Below are 10,613 nucleotides of genomic sequence, written 5' to 3'. Positions count from 1 at the left end.
TTATTATAGAACACAATTTCAAATAAAAGTACCTTCATAACAACAAGAACACGACTTTCACTAGGACTGTACGTGAGGGTTTGATTATATCTTTATTGAGGTAATTTTTAAATGTAGTACTGAGAAACTAGAATTCTTAAAAAACTATTATTTTTTTTAAATTAACGTTACCACTTTTAATACATATTAGAAAAATTTATTAAAATTTTGAGCTCTGTACATTGAATCATTTTGATTCTATGAGTTGCGTATGACTAAAGAGCACAATCCCAACACTTTTCCCGTGCACTACTTCCCAGGAAAAAAATCCGTTTTTAGAAAACGTTTACTTTTTCTAAATGTTTTTCAATGAGGTATGAATACTACGATTAGTAATTGCTAGCACAAACAACCGCCCGTATGGCGGCGTTTCTGCTAGTCTGTATAATTTTTACAAGAAGTAAAAAGTATCTAAAGCTCTGCTCTTTCCCGGCCTATACATTAGTAAAACTTGCGTTACCTGTTTCCTATCAAGTCTCCAAGTGCAAGCAATAAAATAATAATTTAAATTTCTAATCACTAGAGGACAAAACGGATCAGTTTTTGTTTGGATTTGGGAATAATAAATGTTACCTAAAATATTAGTAATCAGTGGTAAGAGCAGTAATAAATATGGCGTAGTACTTGGTAAACCTTTTGTCTGTTCTGTTTGGAGGAAAAATAACTATGAAACATTTGAAACTAAGTAAAGGTATCACATCTGGGTCTAATAAGTACCATGTGTCATGAACCGACTGGTTTTCATTACACAAACCGGTTTAATGGTAATAATGGTTTCAGCCTCTCTGCGCGCTTCTATTTTGACTTAGTCGTTATACAAAGGTGAAAATGTTAGCTACAAAGTTACGGATTTATGAATTACTATTGTTCATTAATTACAACGCTCATGAGCTCTTTTACTGCCATGTTTATTGAGAAACAGCTCTTCCAGTGCCAAATTTATTTTTATATACACAGTTAAAACAAATAGGCATATGTTTTACTATTTCATTACTTATCTCAAACATTTACGTTTTGGAAAATTTGAAGGAAAATGCCATTTATTAATGGTTGTAAAAAATTCCAAACTCATATGACAGTGCTCTAGAGGGGGACATGTATAAGCCCATGACAGTGCTCTAGCCTCCAAAGGAAAACATATTTAAGCGTACGACAGTGCCCTAGAGGGGGACATATATAAGCCCATGGCAGTGCTCTAGAGTCTAAAGAAGGGCATACGTGTGCCATGGCAGTGATGTGGGGGGGGGGGGGGAGACATCTATAATTCAATGGTAGTGCTCTTGAGGAGGACATATATATGTGTCCACGACTATGGAAGACTTAAAACTATTCAATATCTCCTCTATCCTCATAATGCAATGGTGAAGCTTACATTAGAATTATTTATGAACCACGTGGCGGACAGTTTAAAACCGAAAAGAAATGGACTATCTGTACTCTGCCCACCGCGGGTATCGAATCCCGGTTTCTAGCGTTGTAAGCCCGAAGACATACACTGTACCACATAATTCAGAAATAGAGAAGCAATTAGATGAGTGGTAGCGTAAATTCCGGTATATTTTTAATCAATATCTTAAATTAAACGAATTGTAGTTAAAATATGTAGTTTCAAAATACAAGCCATTGGTTCTGTAGACGTTACGTGTTTTACAAGCTATTGGTATTACACACAGAAATAACTTATATTAATTAAGTCGACTATTAATGTATCTTGTGAAAACTCACAGAGGATTTCAACTCTCCAATCATGTTTCTCTAATTTCTCTTTTGTTATATTAGAACAACTTTAGTAGACACGAAAATTTAAGAATTAAACAACCTAATTTTAAAACAATAGCATGAAAAATGTCCTCGGGTATATCAATTCTTGAAAAATTTCCTCTGCTAAACCCATTTCTTGAAAAATGTCCTCAGTTAAATCAATTTCTTGAAAAATGTCCTCCGTTAAACCCATTTCTTGAAAAATGTTCTCAGATATACCCATTTCTTGAAAAGTGTTTTGTCCTTTTAAAAGACTTCTTAATGAAATTACCCGTGAGACGTTTGAGCAAAACACAACTAAGTAAAATAATGAAATGATATAAATAAAACAGACTTGAAAATTAACATTCTAGGTTCTCTGTAAAAAATGTACATAAACCAAAAGCATCACAAGTTTTTAATGCAGTAAATACATATTTCAGCTCCAGAAGGTGGTTCTATTGAAGATCAAGTCTTGGTTGTTCAAAACGTTGATTTATGCGTCTCTGAAAATGCGAATAATCATTACACTAGTGAGTACAACTTGGTTCAGAAAGATAAACCAAAACCTGTTCTTCGCCGTGGATTTCCTTTCAAGGTGAAAATCGTTTTCAACAGGATCTACAATGGTGAAAAAGATGCAATTTGCCTTGTCTTCACAGTAAAAGGTGAGTTTAGCTTGGAAGTTTATAAAAAAATTAAGGGTGTCTCATTGTCTTGCGTAATTCGAACCTTTTCTGAAGGAATGAAAATTAGGATCGGTCTTAGTGGTCGTATCTTCAGAATCATGTATATATTTGATATCAGATGCTAAGGTATTAATTACAAATTATATTTTGCTTCTTATTGTTTACTCAAGATAAAATTTCAATCAGTCACTCAACCAGATAAATAATTATCAAAGGCTTTTGCTTTATTCGAACCAATCGCTACGAAGTTGGCTTTAACTGTTAGTTTATTATAAGTTATGTAATGTTTTATGTATACGTATATACAAGATAATGATAAGTGGCAAACGAATGTGCAGCCTTCTATCATATGGGAAAATTCCAATAAATAACAAGCGATTGCTCTAGGAAGTCCGAACAGATTAATGTTTTGAAAACTTTCTGCAGTAACAGACTTGTATTCAAGCCTTCCTTTTTGACGTTGCCAACAAGGACAATGTGAACTTTAAACGTAAACGTTCATTATGGAAATGACTGTTGAATTCGTTGGTCAGTTTTAATTATTAAGGTTTGATCTCATCATGTAAATAAGCAAATAAATCGTTAGCCAGTGGCTTCTCTTATAGGCGTCAAACATATAGGGCAGGAAGAGCACGCGCCCTTCAAATTAATTAAACTAGGGGAATATGTATTCCCCAAAATTTTCAGTTTACATGCGATATCAACAACTATATTAGACTAATAAAATTTCAAGCTTATATTAGATGTTTGCAATTGCAAGGTAGTACCAATACTTCTGACATTGCAGCAAGTATTTTGAACTGCTGTTTGTATTTATCTTTAAGAACAGTACTTGCTCTTCTTTGTGATTTGCTTAAAATTATGTTTTCTACCTTCTTAACATGGTGTAAAATAAACGCTCTAAATATATTGTTGCCCCCCCCCCCCCAATTAAAACATAGTTAGCCATCCATGACTTCTTTTGGTAGTTATCTATTGTTTATTGGAAGAAACACCTGTTAGCCAATTTCAAAATCACACAGTGTATTTAAACTGCCCATTGTTTAGTTACGTCACTCATTTCGATGATGTCATGATCTGTACTCCACCCAATTGGACAAATAAGTATCGCAAGTCATACTGACATCAAGCTAGACTTTTGCAAATATTTTTTAAACCGAAAATGGAATCAAGTGCTTTATGAACAGTTTTGATTCTGGACTAAAGGTAACATTACCTAAACATCGTTGATAATATTGCGTTTTTATTGGTTCTGTCCTTGGCTGCTGTGCATTTCACTTATTTTTGGAATACATAATGTTATGTAAAGTAAAAATTATATAAAAATATAATAAATGTTAATCAAAGCTATTGTTCTAGTAATGCAACTTATTCTTTGAGAGGATGACATATTTTAAAAATGTATAAAAAAGAGAAAATAATATTTAGTTACATTTTCATGTATGGTAAATGTTTAAGTGGAAAATGTACAAATAATCCAAAAATAGAGTAAAATACAAATATATCTTATTTCATAATTTCATGTTTCCGTACATATATTATAATGTATAAAACAATATATACATATGGACTCCATATGTAATTTTAGGGTCAATATAGTAAATAGAGTACAATTATAATAAAAAAATCAGCCACCTCTTTATTGACTGAAGAACCATTCACCAAAGGATGAAACAAAGAGTTACCAATCGCAAGATGAAATTCTAGAACCAGATTTTGAGGGAGGTGGAGGCATTTGGAATACTTCATTTCATAAAAGGTTTTTCAAAATTGAAATAAACACCTAATTGGAAATACATTTTGGCTAATTTGTGAAAACACCTAATTGGTAATACTTTTTGGCTAATTTGTGAAAACAGCCTATTGGGAATACTTTTTGGCTAATTTGTGAAAATATCTAATTGGGAATACTTTTTGGCTAATTTGTGAAAACAGCCTATTGGGAATACTTTTTGGCTAATTTGTGAAAACATCTAATTGGGAATACTTTTTGGCTAATTTGTGAAAACATCTAATTGGGAATACTTTTTGGCTAACTTGTGAAAACACCCTATTGGGAATACTTTTTGGCTAACTTGTGATGTAATTGATAAAGAGACAATTTTAGTTTCTCGGTTTGGTTTTTCTTCTAATGACTCACTTAATATGTAGCTTCACAAGAGCTATTCGTTTTGCGTAAAGCTCTTCGTGAGTTAGGTTTTCCATACTTCTGTGGAAGGATAGAACGTTCAATTCTGTATCTAGCGACTTCAATTCATGGTGTGGAGTTCTGTATGACGGTTCGTGCTTCTGAGTTACAGATTTTCTTTTTCTTTAAAATTTCTTGCCATATATTAAAATATATTAAAACGTTCTATCGCTACAAGTATAATATTTTAAAATACTATTAATCACGAGTAACAATCTATTTCTAAAGTTACGCCGTAATTAATGCACACTATATATAATGGAACAGTATTCGGGTTTTTCACAACTGTGCATACATTCCCGGATGGTACGTCAAACAGCGTGTCAAGCCGTGTACCAAAAGCACGCGAGGGTTAAAAGCAACCCCTTTATCTGGCATAATATAGCTTTTCCCAACCATTTTAGAACATTTACAGCAAGCCCTTAAAACTCGGAAAAGCTAAACAATTGCCACAAAAAAACTTAAACGGGTGAACACTTCTCTTGCAGTACTAGGCGTGAAAAACATATTTCAGTTATAAGAAGATATATTCTGAGTTTTCCATGATATTTTGGAATTTTATGATTCTGTTTTTCAACTCGTAACAACACATTTTCTTAATAAAAGTAATTACCCATTTCTCACGTTTAAAAAGGATAGATTTTGGGACAAAAATTTTATAAAAATCATTCTTTCCATATCTAGCCGATCAGTGGATTGGAATAATTTATATAATATCCATAATAGCAGGGATTGATGATATTCTCTCAGTACCTGTTTGTCTAGCTTCAATGGAAATATATAGCATCAGTTCTAAAAATAAATAATATGAATTAACATTAAATCGGTGTGTTTATCCTTTAGTGTTAAAGGGATAGTCATAAGGCTGAAACGAATTTTTTATAAAAGTGCTTTCGTATTCATGATTAAAGCAATCCATCAAATAACATTTTCATACGTTTTTTCGTGTTTGTCTTATGCTGAAACATTCAGAAGACTGATCACAGTAACATTATCATCGGTTTCTAGATTAAATTTCAACTTCAGTGAGTCAAAACATTTTATAAAAATGCTTCCTAGAGAAGTTGTCCTGTAAAAATTATATTAATATTTAAAATGTCATTCATTCATTGTTACTTTAGAGCGAAACACAGATTCTCTAACTTCCTAGTTGTGTGGTATTAGTATTTTAAACTTTGGAAATTCTAATGTTTTTCACTGTTTATCTTGTAGGAGCTCCTAATCCTACGTACGCTCAAGGCACTATGAACGTCATACCGGTAGTTCCCACTGGCGATGATGTGCTGCCCTCTGATGGCTGGCAAGCTAGACTCATTTTTGTAGATGATAAATCCACTACTCTGGAGGTAAAGTTTCAAAAATTTTATTATTTACTATTAAATATTCATATTATTAGTCGAAAAACCTGAAATTATGAGAATTTCAAAATAGAAAAGCCTATTTTTTTTTATTAATCCTTTGCATTATTATAACACCAGCGAAAGTATCAAGCTTCGCTCGGGTTATTAGGTTGATTTATTCTAGATGACTATGTTATAGATAAATATAGATGCCGATATATGTCACGTTATCTAATCTATATGGAATTCAGCGTGTGTCACGTCACGCTTGATTTTTAAACTTAAATTGTTTCTGAATTAAGGTATTTTCTGTTATATCATCAACGTTTTTAATAAGAAAAACCTCTTTAATGAACGGAGACTTTAAATTAAGAAATCAACAAATATTTTTCCATGTTTATAGTTTATACATTTCATTTTATACTTTCAGTACATAGACTAACAACAATATTAGGTTATATTTTTGTTGCTAACAATTCGTTCCAACATGACATAAAAGCCATTGTTGGAACGCATTGTTACCAAAACGCAATGGCTTTTTTATATATTAGATGTTGTTATATAAGGAACCATTTCGTTTCTATGTGATTTTTTCGCTAAGTTGCTTCATTAAAAAGATGCGGCGGCCCGTAGATAAGATAAGTAATAATACCCAGGTACACATCCTCAGGGTCCACTTAGTATGGGTGCCAAATTTTAGGTTTCTAGGGTCTTTTCTCTTCGAGCTATGGCGGTCACATTTTCTTTCCTACGTGGTTTATCGCTAGCTTACCTCATTAAAAATATGCGCTCGCACATGCGCGTGGATAAGTAATAATACCCAGGTGAACAACCTCAGAGTCCACTTAGTATGGGTGCAATTTTTTTTAGGTTCTTTGCTCTTGGCGGTCACATATTTTTTCTATGTGTTTTTCGCTTGTTTACTTCACAAATAAATGCGCGCGCACGTGGATAAGTAATAATACCCAGGTGCACACTCTCAGGGTCCACGTAGTATGGGTGCAAAATTTACGGTTTCTAGGTTTTTCCTATTGTAGTTATGGCGGTCACACACACACAGACCTATAGACACACCTTTTTATTATTATAGATAAAGCTCAAAATATTGTTATTGCTCAATTATTTGACATCAAAGAGTGAATTTCAAATTATCCACTAGCTTTTACAAGGTTGATCCTCATGGCACAGTGGTATATCTCCGGACTTACAACGCTAGAAACCGGGTTTCGATACCTGTGGTGGGCAGATCACAGATAGCCTATTTTGTAACTTTGTGCATAACTACAAACAATACAGTCAGTAACACACAATGTGCTGTTGGTAGTTATCATTTCCACTAGATTTTGTTGTTTGTTTGTAATTAAGCACAATGTTACATAATGGGCTACCTGTTCTGTACCCACCATGAGTATCGAACCTCGGTTTCCAGCGTTGTAAGCCTTGAGACGTACGCTAAGTCATTGAGGGCTTGCTACTAGAAGCGCAATATTTATGATTTTATTTTTATGATTCGAAATCAATAAAACCAAAAATCAAGTAACTTCAGGCACATCGAGCGTAAATTAGTCTGAAGTAAAAAACATGTTTTAGAGGTTATATTTCTTGCGTTTTCTTAGAGGTTTTCGCTGTGAGTGAGTAATAGCCATTTCTGTACCCTACTTTAGTTCTCCCGGACAAATATAATCAAAATTAATATAATCAATTTGAGCGCAAGAAAACCATATTCTTAAAAATATAGCTATTGAATTATTAAACGAATAATTTAAAACTCAACGTTAGGAACTTACAAATACACTATCCAGACAAGTATTATATTAAGACGTCAAGAAATTAATGTCGTTTTTTTTTAGATGAAAAAACCCGAGCAACTTATATATAAAAACAAAACACTTATTAAAGGAAGTAGTCTCCATTCTTATCGTTGATGCTTTTCCATCTTACAATCAGATTGTTAATGCCCTGATTAAAGAATTCACTTAGCTTTGAAGGAAAAAACATGTCGATGTCCTCCTTAACACCTTCCACATTTGCATACGTTTTCCCATTAAGATGGTGTTGCAGTGACCAAAAAGATGGTAATCTAATGGTGCCATATCTGGAGAATATGGTGGGTGAGGGAGAACTTCCCAACCCAACTCCATAATCTTGTGTTGCGTCAAACTGCCACATGTAGACGTGCGATGTAGTGGAGAAGAAGAACACTTTTCCGATTGACGAGGGAAAGGCGTTTCTGATGAAGGGCTTGATTTAAACGTTCCAATTGCTGACTACAGATGAATTATTAGAATGAATTATTCCTTTGATGTCCCACCAAATGCAAAGCATCTCTTTCTGCAGATGGAGTCCAGGTTTTGGGGTACGAAGTGGTTTTTTTGTCTAGGACTGGGCCTTTGTTTTTGGCATTCAATATTCGCATAGAGAATCCATTTTTCATCACCTCTGACAATTCTGTCCAAAAATGGTTCACGCGCATTACGGCCAGAAGAGACGAAGCAACGTTCACACGTTGGAAACGATGATCGTCGGTGAGTTCGTGAGGCATCCAAACACCTTCTTTATGGAGTTTTCTCATATTCCTTATATATTTACGTATTGTTTCATGAGAAACATGCAATTTCAGGGCTATTTGCCTTGGGTTAAACTCAACAAGCGTCTTCAGAGCATCAATATCAATTCCAACATGTCGGTCCCTGCTATCACAGTTTTAAGGCTAAAGTCACCTGAACGAAATTTGCTGAACCATCGTTGACATTTACGAACGTTCGAAACATTTCCATATACTTCTTTGATATTCTTTGTGGCTACAGAGGCGTTGTTTCTTATCTTGTATTCAAACAGCATAACATGCCGAATGTGTGTCTCGTGGTGTGTCATCACTATAAGGGATTAGAGTACACTAATCTTTACACATTATACAGGCTACACTAACGTGATGTTTAGGCGGTTCGTTTAACTATTCTACATGATGTACGTTTTTTTTTTTTTTTGGGGGGGGGGTTAACGAAAGTGTTCCAAAACGCGACGTTAATTTCTTGACGACCTAATACTCTTGTGCTTAATATAACTTGTGATAATTATAGAATTTCAGGTAAAAAGTTAAACAAAAGAAACCACAGCGTTAGAATTGTCAGATTAAATTACCTGCTAGTTTGGCTGAAGAAAATAAATGATTGAAAGTTGTGTCTGCAATTTGACAGATTAAACCAGAAACCTACAATACATTACATTATTCATTCTTTCTCTGATCGCTAGTTGGTTTTCAGACCACGTTTTTCCATAATCAATCCAGAAAAGAGCCTTTGAAAAATGATTAGTTGTACTTTCAGGAATTAATTTAAACTGTGTACTTTGTCCATTTGTTCACTAGGGCAGGGTGCCTAGTACGGCTTGTGTTGTAGCATAAGAATTTATTTATCCTGTTGTACTTAAAGATGAATATATGTCTTGAAAGCTAAACAAGGTATTGAAGATTTCAATAGAGTAGTTGTCTGCAGTTTTCGGGCATTTTAAACAGAATTCCAAGCCAGGGTGATAATTTTTATAGGTTAAACTTACAGTTGTTGAATGTGCTGTATATGCTGCAACAAATGATATTTGCGGACCTGTGATTTAGCAGTAAAGCAAACATTTGTTTACACGATATAGATGAGGACACTTTCTGATGACAATGCGTATGTTAGCGAGAGGGAGTATAGGAGAACGTCAGTAACGGCGAGTCAGTAAACTATGTGGTGTACATGTATGTGTGTGAGTACGCAAATCCTTCAATCACAGACCTGACGAAACTCTATGACCTAGATTCCTCTGACGAAGTCAGATCACGACCCTGTAACAAAGTTACTTAATCATAACTTTCGCTGTGAAAATACACAAATAGTGGCTAAATGAAGAAGACTTGATGGAGTTAACCATGTGGTATCTTGACAGCCGACAGAAAAGGGGTCACATAAACCAGATAAGCTGGGATTTGTGTGTATATAAATCCGTTGGAATTAACGTAACTTAAGGGTAAAATAAATTATACATGAGTCAAGGTGTACAAAACAGAAATAACAAGTTTATTTACACATATCGGGAATCAAAACTGAAAGGAAAGTTTGTAACTATCTAGAATTACTTAAAAAAAAGAAGCCATCATGGATATAACGAGTAAACGAATATAGAAGTAACGTTTGAAAGAAATTTCAACTAAATCTAAAGTATTCACAGATTTATAACGAATAGTGTGTTGTATTTAATATACACAAATCACGAGCGCAAAATCCACGCAAAAAAAAGGAAAGAAAAAATTCAAAGAAAAATACTCCCTCAACTAAGATCGCAAGAATCTCTTAGTAAAAATAAACACAAATATCGCTATCACTACATCACCAATAACCAGAATAATCAGTACGATTAAAACTAGATGTTTGGAAACAAAACTTGGCTTCCTCAATCTACTGTGCAACCAGAAGGTTGATTCAAAGAATAAAGAAACTACCTCTATACAACATATTAGCCTAAGCTTGAGGTATAACGTTTCCTTGTAGACAGAATTAGATTGCTCTTATTAAATTCAATATATGAATGATTACACTTTCAAGTTAATCGAGGGTTGGCTCATCTTTCCCTGTGACA

At 33.8% G+C, this 10,613-nt stretch overlaps 1 protein-coding gene across 1 annotated transcript in view; it reads left to right on the top strand.

The window, feature by feature from the left end:
* The window catches only part of LOC106478261 (annulin-like), an 86,357-nt gene that overhangs the window by 38,453 nt on the left and 37,291 nt on the right, over positions 1-10,613 (top strand). Inside the window, exons 2-3 of the mRNA XM_013938796.2 lie at positions 2,223-2,447; positions 5,869-6,002. Of these exons, the coding sequence (XP_013794250.1) occupies positions 2,223-2,447; positions 5,869-6,002 (359 nt within the window). The remainder of the gene's footprint in view (positions 1-2,222; positions 2,448-5,868; positions 6,003-10,613) is intronic.

This window comes from Limulus polyphemus, unplaced genomic scaffold (assembly GCF_000517525.1).
Source record: "Limulus polyphemus unplaced genomic scaffold, Limulus_polyphemus-2.1.2 Scaffold9, whole genome shotgun sequence".
NCBI classification, from domain to species: domain Eukaryota; kingdom Metazoa; phylum Arthropoda; class Merostomata; order Xiphosura; family Limulidae; genus Limulus; species Limulus polyphemus.
Note: the sequence above shows the minus strand (reverse complement) of the source record. Positions and strands in the feature narration are given on the sequence as shown.